The sequence below is a fragment of the Dermacentor albipictus genome, chromosome 3, assembly GCF_038994185.2.
Source record: "Dermacentor albipictus isolate Rhodes 1998 colony chromosome 3, USDA_Dalb.pri_finalv2, whole genome shotgun sequence".
Classification (NCBI taxonomy): domain Eukaryota; kingdom Metazoa; phylum Arthropoda; class Arachnida; order Ixodida; family Ixodidae; genus Dermacentor; species Dermacentor albipictus.
The window spans coordinates 43,367,880-43,392,771 of NC_091823.1; the positions used below are offsets into that span (position 1 = coordinate 43,367,880).

General features: G+C 47.6%; 2 protein-coding genes and 1 pseudogene across 2 annotated transcripts in view; all 3 read right to left on the bottom strand.

The window, feature by feature from the left end:
• Positions 1-24,892, bottom strand: part of LOC135902519 (uncharacterized) — a 38,193-nt gene that overhangs the window by 12,253 nt on the left and 1,048 nt on the right. Inside the window, exons 2-6 of the mRNA XM_065432633.1 lie at positions 23,984-24,165; positions 11,120-11,252; positions 9,751-9,848; positions 8,442-8,565; positions 5,004-5,221 (exon numbers count right to left, since the gene is read on the bottom strand). Coding sequence (XP_065288705.1) covers positions 5,004-5,185 — 182 coding nt within the window. The 5' untranslated portion in view covers positions 5,186-5,221; positions 8,442-8,565; positions 9,751-9,848; positions 11,120-11,252; positions 23,984-24,165. The remainder of the gene's footprint in view (positions 1-5,003; positions 5,222-8,441; positions 8,566-9,750; positions 9,849-11,119; positions 11,253-23,983; positions 24,166-24,892) is intronic.
• On the bottom strand, positions 19,030-20,807 carry LOC135902597 (uncharacterized). The gene has a single exon (XM_065432791.2). The coding sequence runs from the start codon at positions 20,757-20,759 to the stop codon at positions 19,614-19,616; it is 1,146 nt and encodes a 381-aa protein (XP_065288863.1). The 5' UTR covers positions 20,760-20,807; the 3' UTR covers positions 19,030-19,613.
• Positions 24,442-24,623, bottom strand: LOC135902626 (U2 spliceosomal RNA; annotated as a pseudogene).

Consider the following 24,892-nt stretch of genomic DNA (forward strand, 5'->3'; position numbering starts at 1 on the left):
TCTTGGTCCCGGTCGCTGCATTCCCGTTGGGGGCGGAATACGAGAACACTCCTGTGCCACTAAATTTAGGTGCGCATAAAAAAAAGCGCAATGTGGTCAAACTGAATCCAGACTCCCCCGTTACAGCGTCCCTCAAAGTCACATGTGCAGCCCAAGGATGCAGCCCGCAAATCCCCATCTGTAACGATGGCTACACGACCAGAGCGAGCGTGCTCTCATTGACTTCCGGAAGCATATGTGCGCTGACATGGACGATGTGTGCATAATTGCCTATTAAAAAAAACAAATCGCTGAACTTTGAGATGTATCTATATGGGGATGAGTTGAAATTCAAATTAAAGTTCAGGGTTTTACGTGGCGAAACCGCGATATGATTGGGAGACACGCGGTATAGTGGGACCCGACTCCGGAAATGTTGACTTCCTGGGGATCTTCAACGCGTACACAATGCACGGAACCACGGGCGTTTTTGCGTTTCTCCACTATCGAAATGTGCTCACCGCATCCGAGGTTTGATACCGCCACCTCGTGCTTAACAGAACAACACCACAGCTGCTAAACCATCATGGCGGTTGATGGGGATGAGTAAGCGCATCCGAGGGTCTCGATTTTTTGTTAGTCCTATAGCCACACGAAGCAACGAACATTAGAGCTAGAGAAAACATGGGGGAAGTTGATACCTACGTTTCATTGAAATGTAGAAATGATAAAGCAAGGAGAAACGAAAGCGGATGAAAAAAAAATAACAATTTATCACATGGAAGAGCCGAACCCACCTCTTCAACATTATGCGTGCGGCACTTTACTAATTAATACCGGTGTCATATGGCCACTTTTGATCGCGATCACGCCCGATCCAGATCGAAATTCTCGACTGCGACTGGCTCCCTCGCGCAGCTTGCGCAAAGGAACCAATCGCGACCGAGAATTTCGATCCGGATCGGGCTTGATCGCGATCAGAAATGCGCCGTGTGACACCCGTATAAGCTGCCGCTGCGGCCATCCTCCTTGTAATTTTTAGTGGTAAATGCGAGAGAAATGCGTTAGCACTACGTTGCATCTCTTTGAGGTCCCGGATGCGCATTAACCGCATTGCAAAGTGTCGTTCGGGAGCTCACTTTGCACACGTCCTGCCTCTTCGAGACTGACCAGCACCAGCTGCATTATAGCGTACGTACGTACGTTCGCCGGGTCACCGGCGGTCCCAGGCGTTATTCGGAAGCGCCAACTCTGTGTTAATTACGCCTGACTCGGCGGCCACGTGAAAAGTAGCGAGGCATCGGTACTGGCGCTGGTCACCGAAAATTGCTTCTCCCGCGTGAAGCGCGATGCCACTGCAGTGCGCAGCGGTATTGAGGAGGAGGAGGGCAAAGGCATCGAGCAGAGTTCGTTCTCCAGAGTAACGCCTGCGACCGCTGGTGTCTAGGTGCGCGTACGCGTGGCCATGTGGATATATTTTGATATTTCGTGGCTTTCCTTTAGAACGCGAAAAAAATTAATTACGTGAGGCGTAGCACACTACTGAGTCGGGTGCTTTAAAAAACAATATACTTTCGTATCAAAATTTGCGCGCTCAATTCAGTAATTAAAGAATTCGTTACTTAATATAATTATTCATAATTCAATTATGAAAAACATTCTCCCGATTTGGTACGTCACTGCTGAAAGAATGCCATTCGTCGCGTCCTCGTACAAGTTACATATTTTACATATATTTAAGAGCTTGGCTAACTTCAACTTGGACACCCTGTGTAGTAAGTACGATCGTGGCCGGTTGCGAGCACCGGATGCTTACTACCTTGATCCCTTGCATTTTGATTTCGAGAATATCCCGCATGCAGTCATCACGGAGGCTACGTACGCCGGATGCCGCCGATATCTCCCCCACGGGCGCTGTGGCCGGCCGCTTGGGATATGCATTAAAATGGCGCTATAATCTCGCACATTCGAATACGAGTAAGAGAAGTTGTAGTTTGAAAGAAAAAAAAAAGATGCCTCACAAGAAAACCCTAGCTTTCCGACCACGCCAGGAGTAATGTCGACTACCATCGCCATCTGTTCGCAAAGCCCTCAGCAACATGCGCTTCCAGTGAGAAAACGAACGACGTGACAGGCATCGAGCTAAGGAGACATAAGTGGTCACGACGGTGAACGGGGATGGGTGAACAGAAAGAATGGACGAATGAGGGGCACGACGCAGTCCGCGAAGCACAGGAGTGTATATACAGCTTGTCCGGTGTACACGTGGGGTAGAGTCGCTTGTTCTCATGACCACGGCAGTGTCGCCGAGTCTGCGGGTTCGTCGAGCTTGGGCACTCTATTGGCCCGTCTCAAGCTTATTTGGCAGCATCGAGTTCCAAACGCTGCGCCTATAGCGCTACCCGCATGCAAACTGGCAACAACCGAAAGGACGCCCGGCGCGATGGCACTCGTACTTAACCACACCTTCACGTGTCGGACACACGCGCACGAATATTTACGTTCGCGCCGCCAGCACAGCAGCGACGGCCGTGAATGGCTTACTCGCGTGTGCGCGCACCAAAGAAAATAAGTTCGAACCTAGCTGTTTCACTACCTTGTCCCTTTCTTTTTCCAGCAACTCGCCTATTCATTCCAAATGGAATGGAATGGAAAACTTTAATGACTCTTTTAAGGTTTTAGCGGGTCGAGGCCGAAGTCTTCATTCTTGAAGCTTGGGTCTTCTTCAGCCATGGATGCGCCCCTAGTCCAGGGCTCCACTGAGCCGGGCCGCCTCGCACGCAAACTTTTTTTTTTCCGTTCGAAGGACAAGAAGGAGTCGCACCGCTGCAGAGCTGTGCCTCATTCTGGTCTATAGGAGAGCCACATAAGAGCCTCCTCCGAGGCAGCTGCTCTCGGGTACGCATGACGATATCGCCGAGCGCGTTGTGCTAGTCGGTCTTCTTCGATCCGTCCACACCCTCCGGCGTGCTCTATTGGTAGCAATTCGGCTAGCCGACACTGGTGTATGAAAGGTGCAATAAATGCCCGTGTGATCGTCTGCCCTACTGCGTTGTCGTTCCTTTCTCCCCAGAGCACGTTTGAAACCCCACAATGTGCAGGCTCCACAAGAACGCGAACAGTGCTCTCAGTGTTGGGATTTCATTTTCTGTCGAGATGAAAACATACTGATATTCGTAAAGGAGCTCGTCTTCTGTCCCTGCTAGTAAAAGCAAGCGCTAGTCTACTGGGGCTGTAACACTAGTGCGGGCAGTCATTTACGAACAACAAGCTTTCTTCGTATTTCGTTTCTTCGTATTCATAGAGGACTTCATGCGCTATATAGAAGCGCTGTTTGTTCGGGAAATGCGCCGATAAATCGTGAGATGGAAAATATTATTAACAAAATCACTCGGCAAATGATAACCGCTTCTCAGGAACGAAGAGGAGCGCGAACTCGGCCCTAGTCCCGTCCGTGCAGATTACCGACCGCGTTCATCAGAAAATGGCGCCGAACAAAAAATGCAGCATGACATAAGTACGAAGTCTGCGCTGAAGGCGTTGTCTAACTCATTCATCTGACGTGCGGGAAAAGTAAAAAAATGAAGATAAAGAAAGAAAGTCGGCCAGATGGAACGCCTGCAGCCTACACGATATCTTCCGCGAGCATAATTACGGCGCCAACAGCTGCGTGCCAGACAATCTTCGCATCTGATGTTCGTGACTGCGGCTGCCAGCTTTTGATGAAAGACTGTTTCGCAATTGCCAGGAGTGCTCACCGAGGCACTTGAAAGATTAATTATCGAGTCTGCAAAAGCAGCACACATGGGCGACGGATGTATGAGGACGATCATTGGTTATTTGTAAAATAAGCAATTGATGTGTCTAGCCCGGTATACCTAGAGGCCCGGTCACGTTAGATTCGCGGTGCACCATTTACTGTGGCTGTATGACCATTTGTGAGTACTGGTGCCATGTCATATTCTTTTCGTCCTGGTCTTTGAATTGAATTTTGTTGTGTCGACGTACATAAAAATAATAAAACATAAAAGTCATCTTGCGTCACTTGGCCTCGTTAGCCGACCAATATAAAAAACTATGCCTCCTATATACTCCCGAACGACCAAACTTTCTTCAGCAACCACTCCAGAAATTTATATGCAAGTGCGAACAAAGATTAGACTTTGTTGAGATTGCACGTAGAAAAGCCGCTTCATTTTTTCTTGTAATTAGGTAATTAGGTAATAAAGCTAAGACTGTTCTTCGCGCCGTTGGAGGGGTGTGAAGGCCGACGTCAGTCAAGATGCCAATGTGACAACGTTTTCCCAAGTATTGGACAAGTATACAACAACGAGTACTTTGCAGCGCCCAAGACAACACTAAACCTATCCCACACTTCACATGCGAAACCGAAGTCCTCAGACGGAAACCACGCTCTGTTATGTTTGTCCACAGTTGACCAGTATGACCCTGAAGTCGCTTGAGGCTTTTCACATCCGCGTCTCCTTGCTACATTCCAATGTCGATTCGTATCTTATGTATTCCATCCTCTTTTCTTTCTCTCATCTCTACAGACTTACTCCTACTGTCACAAAGGCTCGGAGTTGCCAGAAAAGCTATGAAGTTGGCGCAAGAAAGACTTCCCGGACGACGTCAATTACGCGACGGCAAGCAACCATAGCTGTCGAACTCCCGCCAACTATAACCATGGAAAGATGCTATTCTGGAGATCACCAAGTTTCGCCATATTTTGTGTCATCATTGAACGGCGCCATTTTGAACCGATCAGAGAGGCCGCGTAGCTGTGAGTCAACCTCTAAGCCAATCAGAGACGACAAGGTGGCCAATTCGCCAACATGGTGGCATATCACTATGCCCAGAGTAGACCACCCATTTCGCGGAACGGGGAAGCTGCGCGGAGCACAAGGAAAAACGCCACCGTGAATACAAGAAGGGGGCACGCGTCGGAGAGCCCCCAACTTCTGAGCCTCAAAGGCCGCGCAGCGTGGCGGTTTCCCGCGTCGGGGTCGCGCCCGCGTGCTCACCCGAGGTAGAGCGCGTGGAAGGCGAGCAGGAAGAGCGAGGCCATGACGCGCACCAGGGCGGCCATGCTGGGGATGCCGGACACGCAGGCGTCCATCACGATGCCCAGGTCGGAGGCAGCGCGAGCCATGTGGAACACCTCGTCGCTCAGAAAGAACACCGTCTCCCATCGCAGCAGGCTCATGACCTCGGCCGCTGCTGCTGGCGGGGCAGTGGGCCCCTGCACGCCGGTGACACGAAAATAAATACCGCGTTTTTTTTTCTTGCCAAAAGCATGAAATGAATATGATGCAAAACCATGCAGTGGGTGACTCCGAATTCATTTTGACCAACTGGGGTTCTTGAACGCGCGCCCAGTGCACGGTACACGGGCGTTTTTGCATTTCGCCCCCATAGAAATGCGGCCGCGTGGCCGGGATTCGATCCCGCGCCCTCGGGCTTAGCAGCGCAATGCCAAAGCCACTATACGCCGCCACGGCGGGTACGCGGCGACATGAAAGCACGCAGGTATATTTAGGATGGCTTACCAGAATGGCAATGATAGATCAGGGGTTACTCGTCGAAGCTAAAGTAAGGCACAAAATGCACGCGTAACATAGCAACAAAGACATAAATGCCGCGTAGACAAGCTGCAGCTAAAATGAGGGGCAAGATAAACCTAATATAATAATAATATTTGGGGTTTTACGTGCCAAAACCAAAGATAAACCTACCTGGTAGATTTACGGAAAATCTAGCTAAAAAAGCTTTGCATATCCAATTATTACATTACGATTTATTTCTTGAAACTAAGATTGGTTGCTTGAATGCCAAGTGCAACAGCTTTACATAAATTTACACTGTTGATAATATTCGCCGCCTGCTTCACGCAGTGTATAAAGTCAATTCAACATGTACGGTGCACTATCTTTCAGCTCGAAATAAATAACGTAACCACAGATGTACAATATTTAAAAGCACCTAAGTGTAAAGTTATACGCAGTACCTTGAGTTAGGTAAGATGAAACAGAAAGGTCGCAGCTAAAAGGCGATAGAATAGACCTACGAAGGTGAAAGAAAATTTTCGTGACATGGTATTTTTCTTTAATGCGAGGCGTCGTACGTCGCCACGCCGTTAACAAAGAGGGAATGTGCGTTCATCTATCCATCCACATTCCATTCATGCACCAAAACATTCGTCCACCCAACATTGCGTCCACTCATCCACCCAACCTACCACTCTCTCACCCACCTAACCTGCCTACCCAATCACACAGTAAATCATTCATTTACCCACACACAATTCATTCATTCATTCCGTTTAGAGCCTACCTAAGCCTCAGACTATTCTCTCATCCAGTGCAAATATGAATGCGGGTGAAATAAAGACTATATAGAGGTAGAAACAGTGTCTTCAATATCAATGCTTGTCTTGTCTATTTAAAACTGTCTTCGTCTTCATTCCGCCCTCAATAATCTTTTCAACATATACGAACAAACTAGCAGGACAGATCTTAAATTGCATTCTATCACCCTTCCCCACCACATGCCGCAGTGAGGGCTGCGGGGAACTCTACAATTTTAGCAGCCCAATGCCTCAGCGAATTGCGTGTCTGGAGCTTCCCATCATTCTAACGGTCTCTTCCGTTCTCCCTGATACTCACTAATCACCTCCTACATCTCACTCTTGCTTCACCGCTTCATATTAATTTTGCATGACTGTTCTTTGCCAGCCGCACTGTACGTGCCAACTATGGCGGGGCTTCCCCGTGCTGGATGGCTCTAACCACATGCTCCATTCTCATCATTATTATTCTCATTATTATCATTATTATTATCATTATTATTCCCACCCTCTGTTGTCCGTTTACCTGTTCAATCACCCATCACTGTGTTAAGAATTTATGCAGCATACCACTCAGACGAGCATTCCTGGTCGACTACTATCATGTATACTGCTTTCCGCCCTCCATACCTATGGCATCGCATCGGGGTGGCGAGAACCCGGATGAGGTGGATCGACGCACCGGCGCTTCTGAACGAATGCAATAAAGCACGAGACATAGCTGCGGGTACCTGCGGGGGTGTCGGCGGGTGGCCCTGGGGAAGCGGTCGGGGGTGGGGCTTGGGCGCTGATTTCAGACGGCGCCTAGTTTTTTGGAGGTAGTCTCTAGAGTGCACTTTGCCCCTTCCATCCGTTTTCAATTATGTACGCCTATTGATTTTTGAAATTCACCAGGCTTACCACCGCATTGTCCATATATATATATATATATATATATATATATATATATATATATATATATATATATATATATATATATATATATATATATATATATTGGTTTTTCCTCTAAATTAAATTTGGGTTGCCTCGGCAACCCCTTTTCATTTATGTTCTGTTGTCTTTATGGCTGCTATGCCTTACAGGTAGTGCAGGCTTCCCACATTATTTTTTCCTTTTCTTTTTCGCAACGGAGAACATAACAAGCAATGGTACTATGACGGCCTTTTGCCCTTTGATTACGTGTTTGTTGTTATGTAATTCTGAGTCTGCTTGCGGCTTTCTTCACATTCTTAGCCAGAATTAACTGTTCCAGCTTATCTATCGGACACGAGGGACGAGAGACAAGCAGGCAACGCTAGATGGTGTTATTACCATGTAATTTTCACAGCTATTCACGCCCCGCAGTCCGAAATACTTAAAGAACAGCACACTTTCCAGCAAAACACGTAGCGCCCGTTGAAACATGTGTTGGCACGGCACGTATACCGTATGTGCTCCAAGGCGAAAAACCTCATTTGTTTTCAAGCGCCCATTGAGGCCTTGATCGGGACTGAGAAGCTGCAGATTAGTCCAGTTATTCGATATCTTCACTGGCTACTCTCTTTCCCATCAAGCAGAATAAGTTGAAGCTATATCGAACTGAATATTAATGAGGCGTTTACCCCCTCAGGCAATTTAACGACGCTCGGCTACAGACATTCCAAAAGCATCTCCTGCCGAGGAATTGTTCATTTTGTTTTCAAACCTCTTCGGGCGTTCAAGTCGGTCTTTGACCGACGACTGCGCTTCAGCGGTGGCCGATAACTCTGGAAAAATAAGCAGCCCGTCAAGTTTCGCGTTGCGTCGACGTCATCGCATACGTTCTCCTTACGTTGCTCTGACGCAGTTTCTTCGCTAAAACTTTTTTATCGTCGCTTCAGCCCCTATTAAATGCGTCTGGCCGTTTGGCCGTAAAATCAGGATTCCTTGCTCGGCGGAGGCGACCTGTTCATGTGGTATACGTTATACGACAAAAAAAAAAAAAGCGATGAGACTACGACACTTCGAATCTACTTAGTTCTGACGGGAACCAGGGGGAAAGATTTCAGGAAGGAACTGACAAAGTAGGATAAAGCTATATATCTTTTTTTTTTGTTTTAAAACACGAACAACGACGCCTGTGGCAGATACTCACCACCCTCTGTGCTGGACTTATCTACAACGGAAAGAGCGGTAACGCTTGTCCGTTGCTGCTGATCAAAAAGATTTGGCCCGATGTCTGCGTCTTGCCTGGTCTTCATATTGAGCATCACATTTGTCTGCGGGATGGTAGAGAAACCACCATGAAGTTGTCATTCAGCCGGAGACTAACGAGCGGCATTGACATATTAACAAAGTTCTCCCCAGATACACTTCAAGCTGCCGCTCCTTCTTTTTCAAGCATGCACACTTGTCACAATTGCACAGCGTCACTATGAATCATTCGAATGAACGTACAGCAGACCCATGCACCTGTCCTGCATAAGCCAGCCTGAGCCAGCCTGTATCTGAAATTTTTGTGGTCACTTCACCTCAATTTTCTCTCATTCCAACTACACGTTTTCTTTCTCTGGAACTTTACATTCTTGTTTAACACAAAATGTCGCCTCTTATGCACATCAGCTAGCTGTCTTGCTCAAATTTCTTAATTCGTTTTCACTTCAGAAATAACAGAAATAACATAGTGTTTCAGCGGAGCGCCGGCACAAGATTGTATAGGAATATACAGAGATGCCGCAGATGTAGCCAAAAAAAAAAAAAACTGCGTTAGCGGTGATATCGTGTGGCTGTGGGATCAGTCAGGATGTGCTAAAGGAAGTTGTCTATGTTGCACAATTCTTTCTGGGAAAACCAAATTTAAACCACATTTTTTTACGTTTGCTATCGCACGCCGCAAAACACCAAAGCGCGTGGCAAAGCGGTCACGTGTTGTAACTCGCACTGAGCTCGACAGTGTGCCGCTGCTGAGATGTCTATGCCAGCCAATGAGTGGAACATTGTCGATCGTTAAGAGTTCCATGCACTGTCTCGAAAAAGCGCTACATATCGCGACTAGCGCTGATCCAGGCACCTACGCGTTCCGGCACTCCCATATACGCCTTTACGTTTGTGCATCTACGTTTTGCAAAGCTCTGCAATGCCAGCTTGCATTACAACTCTCCAACAGCGAGTTTTACTTTTCAAGGGTGGTCTGTTCGAAGCCGGAAATCCTTATACCTGGCATCAGCGAGTGCGACTTTGGTCAAGCGACCTGCAGTAGCTAGACCAAGCCATATAGTGGCTATAGGAAGCTATAGACACCATGCTTTGCAGCGTGTGCAACATTCTGCACCGGCACATTCGTCATCACGCACACACTGACCGCATGAACATTTTGGGGCACTGTCATGTCAAATAGTGTTATGACCTCTCGCTATACAGGGTTTAACATAGCTGCCTCTGTAGTCGCAATTATCATGGCTTACCGAAGTCTCAAGCCGTGAAACGCCAGCAGCACGACGTAGCGTACGAAGTTGGCGACGCGGAAGTCGTCCTTCCCGCTGGCGAACACAACACCGAGGACCTGCGGTGTGCCGTGTGGCAGACGAACAATCTTTCTCTTTAGCTTTAGCTTGACAAAAATTTGTACAGCTTTAATTGAGCTTACATTCATTTTGGTTCCATGACTGTATCGTTGAGTGACATAATTGCCGCAAAAATGCACACACACTAAATGCGAAGGAAACACACACGCGACGATTCAGTCGGCACTCCAAACTGATTTATTTCAGGTGTAACCCTAGAATAAGTATACAAAGAAGCACATGCGCAGACAGCATATTTCACATCTGCCGGGACAGTTAGCTTTCAAAAAAACTAATCTCCGAGTTTTACAACTGTATTGAGGCGTCGCTAACACAGTCTCCCCCTCTTTTCTTTCTTCATTATGGAAAGCTTCCAATAATTCCCGAGCCATCTGATACTTGCTCCTGCCTAGAATCTTTTTATGTTGAAACCGCGGCTCACATTTGCAGAACTTTCAGTACGCGGGCAAATGCGCCGAGTTCATCTTTCTTTCCTATAGGCGAATTCGGCGAGCTTAGTCCACAGAAGGGCGTTTCTGTTTGCTATGCAGTGGAATCTCCCCTTGCGGGTGGCTGGGTTCCTCGTGGTAGTCCTTCAATTATGCGCTTGTGGAGTGCCTTGTGCATTGAGCCTCGAGTCGGATGATGGCAGGACGCAACATGTAATGTCACTGCCTGTTACTATGGACTACAGTCTTCTCTGGTCTGTAACACCACCGGTGGGCTACGGAAGATTTATTGGGACTTAACCGAAAATTCTTGATAGACATTGTATAGATTAATCAACGTTTTTGCGAGGGTTTGTAGGCTGGCTGCTTCTTCCGGAGCTGCGGTTAGTATGTGAAGCTACAGCACGGGTGCACGAACACTTCTCGGTGCAGTTAACTGACATAGTTGTATTAGGCTGGTGTTGCCTTCACTTTCTCTTCACTGTAGATATTTTCAGTATATACTTGTCTTCTGCATAGTTTGAACCGTCTTATTCCCTGCTGTATTTGCCATGCAATTTACATAGCTCTACGACCACTCCCTCCCTAATGTTTACCGTAACGCTATTCGTTCGTTTATCTTATCACTTGAACTGCTATGTTGTGTTCTGCTCGCCCACTGCTACCTCATCCATGACCGGGGTGCATAGTCTTCGTCAGGACGTATACGCTGCGCCTCTTTCCTTTTGTCACAACTAGTTGGCATGTTGCATTGCAGTGAACACATGTCTGAAGAGGAAGTAAACTAAAGGAAACCTAATAGAACGAGAACCAACGTGCACCTTTATGACGGCACAGATGGCGCAGTAGATGTGGAAGACGGCATCCATCTGTTGCATGTTCGCCTCCATGGCGGCCATCTTGGTTCACTGAGGCGCGTTCACCTGCTGTATGGTGATGTGCTGCTGGTAGAACCTGGAGGGGAAGCGAACGCATGCGTGCACGAGGAGTCAGCAACAAGCATGGCTCATTATAAAGTCAGCGGTTTCACGAAAGCTTGTCCGGCCAAACAGGTAACAAAAAAATTTTTGGGACGGTTTGGTACAGCGGAAGCTGCGGCCTTTGAGTGCAATAGAAACAGTGAAATCAGTCGCAAACAAGTTTGCAAGTTTAAAGCATTGCGAATGTGTATTACCCGTGGGAGAAGAGTTAATTCCGGGCGCATCTCAACATGTAACGAGCAGCGGAGTTCAGCGACGAACACATCCTGCAACCGTCAGCCCAGGCGGCAGAGAAACGCGACACAGTGCTACCACGGGAATGACGCATCTAAATCTTGAGACATCACGAAGCCCCAGAGCGCGACAACGTATACGTAAATGTTGGCGTTCGACAGCAAACGCGCCCAGCAACTCGGTTGTACGAGAGCAAGTGCTCTTAGCGGAGGAGGTCCGAGTACGAAAACAGGAGAAAGAGCCAAAGACAACCTGTAGGTAGAGTTTTGTTGTTTCGTTGCGTGATTCCATAGAGAGCAGAGTCGGCGACCAGCGTGTCTACAGCGGCACTACAGATGGCTATACGTATACGGCGACTCGCTGTGTGTGTGTGCGCTGTAAATTAAACTGCGTACTTAAAAGTGAAAAAAGGGTGTAAAGCTTCTATAATTCGCACCCTTACACTCGAGAAGGGGGTAAAGGTGCCAGTTACAGACCGACAGCTGCCCGTGGCAGGAGCAAAAGAAGACCAAGAGTCGGGTTACGCTGAGCAGTGGCCGTGCCTGAGTCATGGTGGACGTAATAATTTTGTTGTGCGGGCCAGCCCTACAACAAAACCATGCCTAGCACTGCTTTGCTTACTAGTCTTATCCGCTCTTCTACCAGACGTTCCAGACATTTCATGACCGCCACGAGCTTTTGGATGGACGTTCGGTGGTACGCATCGCAATGTGCACGAAGACGCTTCGATGCGAGTTTGGTATTAGTTTGGTTTTTCTTGTATTGAAACCAACCTTCCAAGTGCAATGAATTGATAATACACGCTCCTTGTATAGATTACGCTTGCCTGCGTTTTCATGTTCTTTTTCTTTTCGTTTTTTACAGCGGAGAACATTCCCCCTTTTAGGTGAAAGACACACGAAGTGTTAGGCAAACTAGTAATTTGAAACTGAGCCACCATATTTCCTGTTTTCCCAATTTCTTCGTGCTTCCTGCATGAGCAGGTTCGATTTGCATCATGCGGAACCGCTTACGGCTGCTGATCCATCAGTTACCTAACGCCACATTGCTGCAAAATACCCTATTCTGCTACACAGCTGAATGCCAAATGCTCTAACTCATCGTAAAAAAGGGCCGATGGTCATTTCAGATGCGTCAGGACCACACAACAGTCTTGAAAAGATACCCAGGCCGCACACGCACGTATATACACTCGGATGGCTAGCAGATGACACAGGGAGCAATCCACCCTGACTCCCGTATTCTCAAGCAATCATCGACTATAAGATCTTCCTCCATTTAGTGATTATTATTATTATTATTATTATTATTATTATTATTATTATTATTATTATTATTATTATTATTATTATTATTATTATTATTATTATTTATTGGCATCCCCTTCTAAAGGGGGCGGCCGCAAATAGTCACCAGGCCTGCTTGACCTTATCAAGTAAACCATAGATATAGATAGCCTTTAGTCTGTCTCCTTAATATTTTCTCTCTTATTTAAAACCTTTATTAACTACCTTGCATAGTTGCTGTAACGAACCCGGTCCTGTCAATTCCTTCCCCGCTTCTTTTTTTCACCAATACTCTGAACGTCTCTTGCTTATCTCGACCGTTGACCGGTTAATGCTTCCATCCACTTTTAATCTCAGCGCATTCTGGAATGTGTACGTTATGCACGGTTCTATACCCAGGTGAACACCATCCCCCGCCGAGGCCTATAGAAACCTGTGCTTCACTGCAAACCTGCAGACTCACTTCAGAAACTAGGGCAGGGCAGGTCGACTGAACGAGTCATGAAGGAGCATGAACGAGTCTTGACTCGTTCATGCTGTGTATAGTGTATGTTGTGTATAGTGTATGCTTTATAGTGTATGTGTATAGTGTATGCTGTGTGTGTACACAGCATGTGTTACATGTTGTGCAGCATGTAACGAGCGCACGCCTAGAGCGGCAGCGCACTGTCCCACAATCGACGTCACACGCGAGAGGGCGCCGTTAAACCATCTCGGAGCTAACTGACTATTACACGATGATATCGTAGGCTCATAGGTGCCGCATTACAACGCCACATCTATGAGCAACATATGTGACTCGCTAATGGAAAGCGCATCCGCTTCTTTGTGCAGCAACGCTATAATACGTAGTCACGGTATACGCCAGCTGCTTGTGCACATGATTAATACTCAAAGTGGGAGGCATCATTTCTGCACTACAAATCGAACACTTGATATCAAAATTGTCCATGGACAATTCCAGTTTCGATTACGTTGAAGGATTGTTGTGCGGAAACTTCAAAACAAACAAACAAACAAACAAAAACAAATGTCGGCAGATCGCTGTGTGTTTCCCGTGTGTTTTGTGCATCCTGAACTGAAAGCTACCCTGTATTCGCATTTCCACTTGCCCAGGTCAACGCCTTATGAGGATGCGACATTTCATTTTTCTCTTCTTCACTGTTTCTCGCAGTTTATAAGGCTAAGCCAACGCACACTTAAATGTTATATGATATGAGGAACTTTATTTGGTCCTGAAGGTCAACCATAGGTTGACGCGGGCCGCTCCCACGTTGGGACTGTCAGGCCGAGCCCTTCAGCCACATCGCGGGCCTTCTGGACTGCCCGTAATTGGTCAGAGTGTGATTCGCTGTGTAGCATTTGCCGCCACCATTCTTCTTCCTTGTCACAGTCTGTGAAGACCGCGGGGCACTGCCAAAGCATGTGGTCAAGAGTAATGATGCCATTGCACTTATTACAGTTGATTTGAGTTTCCCTCTCAGGATAGATCCTGTTAATAAAATGTCTTAAATGTCTCCAATTTTTTTTTACGAACTATCTCGTTGCCGTTTCCATGTACTGTTTTAATGCGTTATTCAGCACGACTAAAAGTATTTACTCGCTCCTTAAGGTAGTACACAAGGGCGAAACCTAGGATCGTTCGCACGAATCAGTGAGAAAAGGATAAGGTAAAGGTCTCCATAGTTATATTCGCTTTACTGATTGCTAGGATGGCCTTCACAAACACGTCGTCGTTATCTGCAGCGTGTTATGACCTTCTGGTGTTCATCATGCGTTCGTGGGTTCGATTTATGACCGTTGCGCGGCGATGAAATCACGATGGCGATGGAATGAGAAAAACACCAGTGCAAACTGAAATTTTTGAGCCCGATAAATAATCCCGTACGGTTAATGCTAATTCGAAGCTCTGAACAGTACACCACCTTCAAGGCGAAAACACCGGCTTCGTGACGTCACAAAACTCGTATAATGCGTCAAACTACCGCAATTCCCAGTGTAGCTATATACACAACTGTCGCAGGACGCTGCCGTTTCTCAAAATATATATATTTTCTGCGAACAAGTAAATAACCGGGAATGAATGAACGCTGCCCAAGAGCGAACTTCCACGTAACGAAAAAAAAAACATTTTTTTTTTATAGAAGCGATTACGCACGTGTGAAACAAGGAGCCGAAAAGACAAAAATAGAGCACATGCGGAACACACATTAGAAAACGGCGACGTTCTTGCGACGAAGAAGAACACAAAGAAGGGAGCGCCTGTCGGGTGAGTAAAACACAAGGTGAATGTACTTTATGAATAAAAGATGTGATATGGCGCTGAAACGCGCCGCAAGGACTTCCAACCTTTGTGTGTGCGTGTGTGTGTGTGCGTCGTAATGTATACTCCTTATCAGAAGTTTAGCTGAGGAGTTCCTGTTTGAAGCGTCGCTTACAGTGAGCTGAAACAGGCTCCTCTGGCCTGCGCTCTTTTGACGTAAGCGATATCTCTCGACGCTCGACCGCGGTGACGAAAAAAGAAAGTGCGCAGAGACGTAAACGTGGGGAGCATCATGCAGGCGTGACAGAGAAGCATGTGCGCCTTCTACCGAAGTCTCTGCTTGATAAGCTAGCCTGTGGCTCCAACCCCGGATACGTCTCCACGGACGCAGTAACCTCATTGACCCGGATGCTAATAGCATATCTCTGTCTCGTCATATTAGAAGCGCAGCACGCAGGAACGGCACCGTCCATGCCATCGCGTCGCTTACTCTATGTTTATCTACAATGCTGGGAGCGACCGCCGGGTGACGTGACGGTCTCAGAGAGAAAACAAAGTCACTCTTCATTAAGTGCAAGGATCCGGTACACGCATGCGTTAATTCGGCTTCACCCCCAGCTTTACAGGAACTCGGAGAACATGAAACACGGTTAGTAGCTTTCTGCGCATGGGACTGTTTCATTCGAAGGCACATCACTTGCGGTCGACGAGTGACACTATACACTACAATGATGTTGAAAAAAAAATAAATTGTGGGGTTTTACGTGCCAAAACCACTTTCTGATTATGAGGCACGGCGTAGTGGAGGACTCCGGAAATTTAGACCACATGGGGTTCTTTAACGTGCACCTAAGTACACAGGTGTTTTCGCCCCCATCGAGATGCGGCCGCCGTGGCCGGGATTCGATCCCGTGACCTCGTGCTCAGCAGCCCAGCACCATAGCCACTGAGCAACCACGGCTTTTTTTTTTTCTTTATTGCCGACTTCAACGCGTCAGTTTACAAAATCAGTCCGCGCGAAGAACACAACACGTATGTTAAAAATACGTCACCCTCACTTGGGGTTACGTGATGAGATTAAAATTCACGCATGTGTAGCAAAGCTTCCATTCTTGGAAGCCACTCAGGCACTGGGTCTTGTATCTTGTATCCTTCAATAGCTCTGCTAACAGATTCACAAAAATACTGTCTTATGGGCCTGGCATCAATGTCTGCGTGGCTGACCGCCATCCTGGATCGCCAAATACTGTGCAGGCCCAATATCATAATCATGTCAAAAGGAATCCCGTCTTCACTCTCGACGGGCAGAAATCTAATTCCGAAAGCATCAACCGGTAAGTCTTTTTTAATCGTGCGTTGGAGAATGTCCCAAAAGAAAAGGGCTTCCCAACAATCTAAGAAAACATGTTCGATAGTTTCCGGCTTTTGGCATATGAAACAATGATTTCCCCAAGGCACAAAGAAACCCTTCGCTTCCAAATACGTCTTGACTTCAAGAGTGTTCGTATGGAGCTTAAAGAAGAAACTTTTAACTCCGCCTGGTACAGTCATTCTTTTTACACGTTTTAGAACTGACTGCCATGGACCTGCACAGTACAACGACCTGTACAACGGTACCGGAAGAAAGACCTCACACAGGTCCTTATAAAGTTTCTTTCGCGACACCACTGACAAATATTCAAACGAAAATCGCACTTGCAAGACGCGACATGCCATGTACACCTCTTTAAGGAAGCCAAAAATGCTCCCTTGCATACTCTCCGAACTAACAACCAAATTTGGCAAAACCCTGCCCAACCTAACCTGACACACAGTTCGCAAAAAGGGGTCATTCGTGTCACGAAAAAACATAAATCGGTTAACCAACTGGCGCAGATATAGATGGGCCAAACCTAGTCCTCCAGAGCGGACGCGGTGGAACAGATTGGTGCGTCGTGTCCGCTCCCAAGTGCTTCCCCACTAAAAACCGCAAATACACGGTGCAGCTTCTGCACATTGACGCGAGAACAATGAATTGCTTGCAAGACATACCACAGCTTGGTTACAAAAAAAAGGTTACAAATTGTGGCACGCGCGAAAATAGACCAGCTGAAGCCTTTGAGCCTGTCGGCCTTCTCACGCATTTCAGCAACTTGGCATTTCCAATATGGCTCACTGTCGCGATAATTCTCCAGCGGCACTCCTAAATATTTTACTGGGGTTGCTGTCCAAGTCATGTTTGCGAAATTCGTTGGGGTTAAGGGCCAGTCGCCGTGCCAGAACCCCAAACACAGCCCAGTTCACAGCACTCCCGCTCACAGAACAAAAGTCTTTCACAATTTGAACCACAACACGAACGCTTTCGTAGTCAGCACAGAATACGGCAATGTCATCAGCATACGCGAGAATGCGGACCTCCGCCGCATGCAAACGAAAACCATGAACGCTGTTGCTTTCAATAACGCTCAAACAAAAGGGTTCAATATACAAACAAAAAAGCAATGGTGACAGGGGGCAACCCTGACGCACAGAGCGTTGCACTTGGATGCGCGCTCCCACCCCCTTATTTACTAACAACCGCGTCGTGCATCCTCTGTACGCCATGGTTACGCCTTGGCAGATGACTGATCCAACATTAACGTGCTCTAAAACAGAGAACAAGAGGTCATGCGGCACCCTGTCGAAGGCTTTCTCTAAATCGAGCTGGAGCATTGCGATGCTTTCATGCAAAGCATCGCAACACTCGAGCACGGACCGGGCTGTGTGTATGTTGGTATATATGGTGCGACCTTTGATACCACAGGTCTGATGTGGTCCCACTAATTCTTGCATCACGGCTTGGAGTCTTTTAGCCAGAATTTTCATGAAGATCTTGTAGTCTACATTAGTCAGGGATATGGGTCGGTAAGCGGTAACCTGTCGCAGTCTAGCTTCATCTTCGCTTTTTGGTATTAAAATTGTATGGGATGTTAAAAATGAAGGAGGAAGCATATCCTTGTCATAAGCCTCATTAAACAGTGTAGCTAAAACCGGTGCTAAATCATCTTTGAATGCCTTATAAAGCGGTGCTACTAGCCCGTCTGGTCCTGGGGACTTTCCCGGGTTGAGGTCTTCTATGGCTTTCCGCACTTCTGTTGAAATGGGCAGTTCTAGCCGCTCTTTCGTATCATCACTAAGCCGCGGCATTAAAGAGGAAACGGGTCTTGAAGTCTTCGGTTCTTACTTTGGTGTAACCAAAGAGCCCGCTGTAGTATTCATAAAAGGCCCTTTCTATATTTCCTTTGTCTACGTAGATTACACCGTTCCACTCTATTTTTGGTATGTCATTCTTGCGGGCGTGCCTTTTTTCCAAGCCGAGAGCACGTTTTGTGGGCATTTCGTCCGCTATCAGCCGCTGTGCCCTCGCCCTCACGATCGCTCCTCGATATCGCTCCGTATCTATTGCCTCTAGTTTCTGCTTGACGGTGCGCATTTCTTCGGTGCAAGTGCCTGGCTGCTTTCCTTCTTGCATTATCAAAAACTTTAGGTCATCTCTCAGCGTGTTTTCCTGCAGCCTTTGCTTTTGCTTTATAGCGCACGATCGTTCAATTGCCATCATTTTCATTGCCTGCTTAAATCTTTCCCACTTCGCTCCCAGAAGTTCGTTGTCCGCCATTGGCAGTTCGTGTATCGCCGACGTAACGCGATCCACGAAGATATCATCGTTTAGAAGCTTCTCATTAAGTTTCCAGTTTTCCCACACAAATTTGCTTTTCGTTCCTTTTCTTTTACCTACATGGAAGACAACAAGACAATGGTCACTGAACGGCACTGGTTGTACGCTGTATTCGCCGCAGTACGGTATCAGTTCAACAGATACGTACGCCCGATCCAGACGCGCGTGACTCGTTCCTTGGTAATGGGTAAACCGAACGCCAGAACCACATCCGAGGCAATCACCAACATCCTCTAGATGACAGCGATCAATTATGTCACCTAAACAGGCTGTACTCGCATCTCGGTAGGGCGTCGCACTGGTTTTGTCGCGTGCCATGCTTACGCAGTTGAAATCGCCAAGTAAGACAAGCAGACGGTCTGTGTCACAATGGTTGCCGACTGTCTCAAAAAGGTTTCGCCTCTCTTCCGTGTTAGTGTGTGCGTAAATACAGATAATACGCAATTCCACACCAGCAAGTGTGATGTCACAGACAATCCATCGACCGAAAACGCAAGTCTCAACTCTTTCCACAATCGCTCCCAGAGACTGGCGAATCAACAGCATGCAACCTGCCGAGGTACCCACGGCATGAGACACGCAAACATCATACCGACTACTGAACGAGAGCACCATTCTGTCGGTCTGGTCTTGACTCTCGATTTTGGTCTCTTGTATCGCTACAATATCCAATTCCTGCTCAGTCACGAGTCTCAGCAGCTGATTTTGCCTCCTCCTGGATGAAAGACCCCTGACATTAAGCGTGGCTACTACGAGGTGTCTTTCAAATGCCGCCATCGTTAAGCAAGACCAGGCCGCCAGTACGGCGCTTACCTTCATGCGCACAACGCCGCGCCGTGTAGTGCCGTCCCTCCATTATTAGGTCTTCGGGTTGTCGTCGCGAGGAAGCGACGACGATCGTTGCCCGCTGGTGACACGCTGCTTTTTCCCTTCACCTACGCCCCACTGGCGGTCTAGGAGACGCAATCGTTGCTCCTGGCTCATTGCACTGACATCGTCGTGGCGTCGTTTCGCAGCCGCAGGGTCAGACTCCATGGGTTCCTCGTTGCTTTTTTCAGAAGGGCGTGGAATATCTTGCGATGAATTGGTATCCATGCTCGTGGTTGCCGACTTGGGGGTGCTGGGCGCTGACTCACGAGTCCCTGGCATGGCGCCTTCCTTTTCATCGCTCAGCGCTGCGGCCGTTGGGCTCTCGACCACTGGGTTGGAGGCAGCTTGCTCAGCTTCATCCTCGTCCATGTGCAGCTCACTATTATCGCCGAATGTTCCTCGAGTCGCGGCGCGGGCGTATGACTTCGTGCATTCAGCCTCTTCATGCCCGAAGGCGTGGCACTCGCTGCACTTGGGCACCTTGCAGTCCCGCCTAATGTGGCCTGTGTTGCGGCAGCGGAGACATATCGGCGCACGCCCGGGCACGACGACTAATACTGTACCGTTCCCGATACGCAGCTGATGGGGTATGCGCTCGAGGCTTGCACCTTCTCGAAGAACCAGCCGCACAACACGAGTGGTCGAGTCGGCGTTTTCAAACCCGCCGGTCTTCCATCTATCGCTCGAAACTTCTTTCACTTCGCCGTACTCGGCGAACGCCCGCCTCAGAGTTTCGTTGCTGACGTTGAAGGCACACCAATGCACCTTCAGCCGCACTTCCTGCCTTTCAGGGTCAAAGACAACGCAAGTCTTCCCTTTAACAACAATATGCCCGATGTCGAGCAACTTTTTCTTGGCTTCTTCACTACGGAAGTTGACTAACCAGACGTGCGACATCTGGTACGCTCCGATACCGCCCACCTGTTCAATGACGCCGGCTTCTTTCATCGGCTGGCGGAAATCTTCTATCCTGTAAGGCCTTCCAGCGGTGTCGCAGTGAAGAACAACCATTGTTTTCAGTCCTTCTCCGGTTGGCAGCGGCGGCAGTACAATCCTGTAATCTTTCAGGCCGTCCAAAAACGATGTTCCGCGGCCAGAATCGGCCGTTATCACAGCTCGCGAAGAGCCAGCCATCCTACGTCCTTTCACGACCGTGGCCGGAAGCAGAATGACTGAGCAACCACGGCGGGTTACAATGATGTTGAAGGAATCCGTAAAGCTTCTACTGCACCGCGACCACTCTTGGGAGGCTTCAAGTGCACACGAGAATCATAAAACGGCGTCTGGTAAATGTAAGCCAGGGTCTGTAAGGTCGCTGGTGCCACGTGCGCGCGCATGCGTGCGTGTTTGCGTGTTCAGTATTGCACCGACGCAGATCTCGGAGGCCGCACACCCAGTTAGCGTGTCCAAACTAGGAAGCCATCATACAGGGCACACCCCTTTAGACACGAGGGTCCTATTCCAGACACTGACAAATTGCAGGATGCTTGCTTCCAGACGCTATTAATTTGATGGCACTATTATTTAGCTCATTCTAGGCATTTTTAAGTGTTGCCGAACGATTCAAGACTGCAAGTATAATATTATTGCAAGGCGTGGTACAAAGCGGTCGTCGTATAATGGTTAGAAAGCTGGACTAGAAATGGAGTGAACTTCAATTCAATACAAGGTGTGCCTGCTTCTGGATATAAAATTATATTTCTTGCATCAAGTTGCACTGTGCCTAAAACAAAGCCTGGCGTATACAAACGAGTACGATCGGCCCAATTTGTTGGTGATATCTGTTCGCAAAATTTACTGTTCGTGAAATTGTGGCGCTAGAGCGAGCATATTTCTGATACAGTGCTCACAGCATATAAATGCCCGTGTTTTCCCGTTATTGTTGTAAAAAAAGAGAAGAAAAAGAAGTTTTGCATTTACGGGCGCGCCTCTGTTCCTGTTCAGATTTTAGAGCAAGATCGCAGCTTATGGCCTGGATCATTCTTCAGAAGAGTACAGGCTTGGCCTGGTTGGTAATACATAGTTACAGTGGAAGCATAGCGCGAAAAAGACAATCGACAAAGACTAGACAGGACAAGCGCTCTACATGAAGCTTCATGGATCATTCTACATGAAGCTTGATACTTTTACTCGCCCCGTTCGTCAAGAGAAACGTATGAATTTGCCTTCAACTGCACCTTTCGCAGTGCGCGATCTCCAACGCGTGGCGGCGTTATATCATCAATTCTGCTGCCTACAGTTTCGCAAAGCATGGTATATAGAGGCAAGCTTAAAAACGACGCAGACAAAGACAAATTTGCATTTCCTTTTTGAACAAAGCAAGTAGCAGTGCTAAGTGTTACATTGAACTATCTGGACCATAAAATGCGATCTCAGTGTAAATTTTGAGCAAGAGTAGAGCAGCGATAAGCACTTTTTTTTCAAAGAATATTGAAGGGAAAACGTAGGTCTCTGTATACAATGCAATGGACCCGGAGACACTGAAATTATATATAAGGTAATGCTGCGCTTTATAATGTGCATCGTTTGTGTAACAGTAAACGCTTTGTTTATACAGGATGCACGCGTTATCCAGATTCATGTCATGGCCGATTCACTTGACAAGAGGCATTAACCCTGTCACTTTTTTTTATTTTACAAGAGAAAACATCCGATTCGGGGCGCCTATAGGTGAAGCAAACACGGAGCAAGTCGAAACAAAAATCAAAGGTCATTTAGTGGTAAATGCGAGAGAAATGCGCTAGCATTTCGTCGCACCTCTGTGAAGTCCCGTATCCACGATGTAAACCGCGTTCACCCCATTGTAAAGTGTTGTTCAAGAGCTCATTCGACACATGTCCTGCCTGTTCGAGGAGAAAGTGCTACAGACGGTGAATATACAGGGTATTTCAGCGAACAACTTGAAAATATCTTTGAAATTGCCTGTGGTAGATAGCACAATTCTAGTCCATGAGCTGCTCTACCCGAAGAGGCGGACGTTACCTCCACACACACACAAAAAAAAAATGAAAATGCATAATCAACTAATTAAAAGAGTCGCTAAGTAAGTTGTAACTAATTACCTTACATCACATGTTGCAATTCATAAATTCTAGCGGGTGAGACTGCGAGGCATATCCACTTGAATAGAACTGTATGGACGACAGCATCTAAAATATATGTGCAGTTAAGCTTGCGGTAAAAATGCCGTGTCGTTCCACTTATTTTCTTAACGAAACGTTGAGAAATTAAAAATTAAATGCTGGGGTTTGATGTGCTAAAACCACGATAGGACTATGAGGCAAGCCGTAGTAGCACACTCCGTTAATTTCGACCATCTGGGGATCTCTTAACGGGACACGAGCGTTTTTGCATTTCGCTCCCATGGAAATACAGACGCCACGGCCGAGATTCGATCCCGCAACCTCCTGCTTAGAAGCGCAACACCATAGTTGCTAAGCTATGTTAACGAAACGAAACGTCGTTATGCATCGAAGCACAAAAGTAACTGGAACACCAATGAACTTCCCCGCAAAGTTCGGGAATTAGTATCTCGAAACCGGCGTCATGCTGAAAATTCGCTCCAAGTGTATCCGCCTTGCGACCTTCCCGGCTAGAATTTGAAGATTGCAATATGTGCCATAAGATAGTTAGTTATTACTTAATTAGCGATTTTTGTTAATTATTCGGTTATGCAATTTTTTAAAGTAATGGCCGCCTCTTCGAGCAGGCCATCTCATGGCCTCCGTTAATTTCGACCACCTGGGGATCTCTTAACGGGACACGGTCGCTTTTACATTTCGTTCCTATGGAAATGGAAAGGTTATTGTGTTGTCTGCTACAGGCAATTTCTACATATATATATTTGGCAATTTATACATATATATATTTGAAAGTGTTCACTGAAGCACCCGGTATACTTATAAGCGAATCCATCTGTCAGGTTAAAATCCACTGTGCATGCTGCTGCTCCTGAAGAAGCCGCTAACATTTCTTGCGTTCAGTAGTAGGGATTAGTTTCTCACTCTGTTTCACTTTAAACTTTACGACCACAGTGTCGATGCACGGCTCGTAGCTAAAACCGATTTTGAACATCAATGTGCAACCGTTCCGCTTGACCAGGAGCGTCAGGTTAGTCGTTTCTGTTACAGCCTCCCGGTCGAAACAACGTCGATTGTGGTGCCATGCCACGAGAGCGAATCGGAAGCCTACGCTTGCCCTTGGAGCCATGATGTGCGCATGCGCCGTGCCTACCCATCGCCTCCTGGTTACGTCACTCCCCGAGGGAAAACGGCCGACTGTCCCGAACAGCATTCCCCGGCAGACCAGCAGCGTGGCTTGGGGAAGTGCGCGTATATCCGCGGGGCGCGCGAACGCACCTGAGCTGGAGTGCGTGGAAGATGAAAACGACCGCGCAGAAGACGAGCCCGAAGAAGTCGGCCGTGCTGCCAAAGCCGTTGTTGAAGTAGATGATGAATTCGATGGCCGAAGTCACGGCGTACACCAAGTGAAACGCGGCGTCCAGCAGGAACGTGAAGGTGTCCATGTCCATGGCATGCCGCTGCAGAAGAACCGTTGCGAAGCCGTTTCAGCCACGCGCACTCTCTGTCTTCCTTCGCCTCTGTATTTATTTCGCCAGCGAGTGAATGAGTGACGGGCGCCGAGCGCCGTTCGGGCCACTAACTTTTCGCATTATTTTTCCCTTTAATTTCTTGAGCGAGTTGACGAGTCACATGTGACGCGCACAGTGGCCGACTGTCACTTTTCAAGTTTTACGCATATTACAGCGAAGCTGTTCATGGCTATGGTTCCGTGCATGTTTCTTCTGCGTGTGTAGAAACCGCGGGTCGATCCCAGAGATATATCGCAATACCGCGCCGACCCGCGGCGGAGGTGAAGCAGGCTTGAAGCACTCCGCCAACTCGCAAAAATAAGTTTAGCATCTTGGGTCCAAATAGAGCTCATACCAGATATTACGCTTATGAGAATAGACATTGCACTTTGACCCGCGTTGGCCATGTCTACGTTCGCACCGCCCTATCTTTGTCCGCGTTCCAAGCGCTTGCGTGTTTACTTTCCCTTCCGCTCTACCGTGGCGGCGGTTCCTTCGAAACGTCACGCGTTTCTAGTTTCCTGGAGCGGCGGTCCCGTCGTCCACGTGAATGTACACAAAAATCACGGTAAATGAGTTCGTACTTTTGTTCTCAATACTGTGTCACCTCAGTGTCATGCGCTAAACAGCTTCGCTGGTCATCCACCTTCACTGAGCTTCCTTCTTGAGTAAAGTG

Excerpts from the sequence above, each read along its gene's own strand:
- LOC135902597 (XM_065432791.2), bottom strand. The coding sequence starts at position 20,759 with ATGGCTGGCTCTTCGCGAGCTGTGATAACGGCCGATTCTGGCCGCGGA.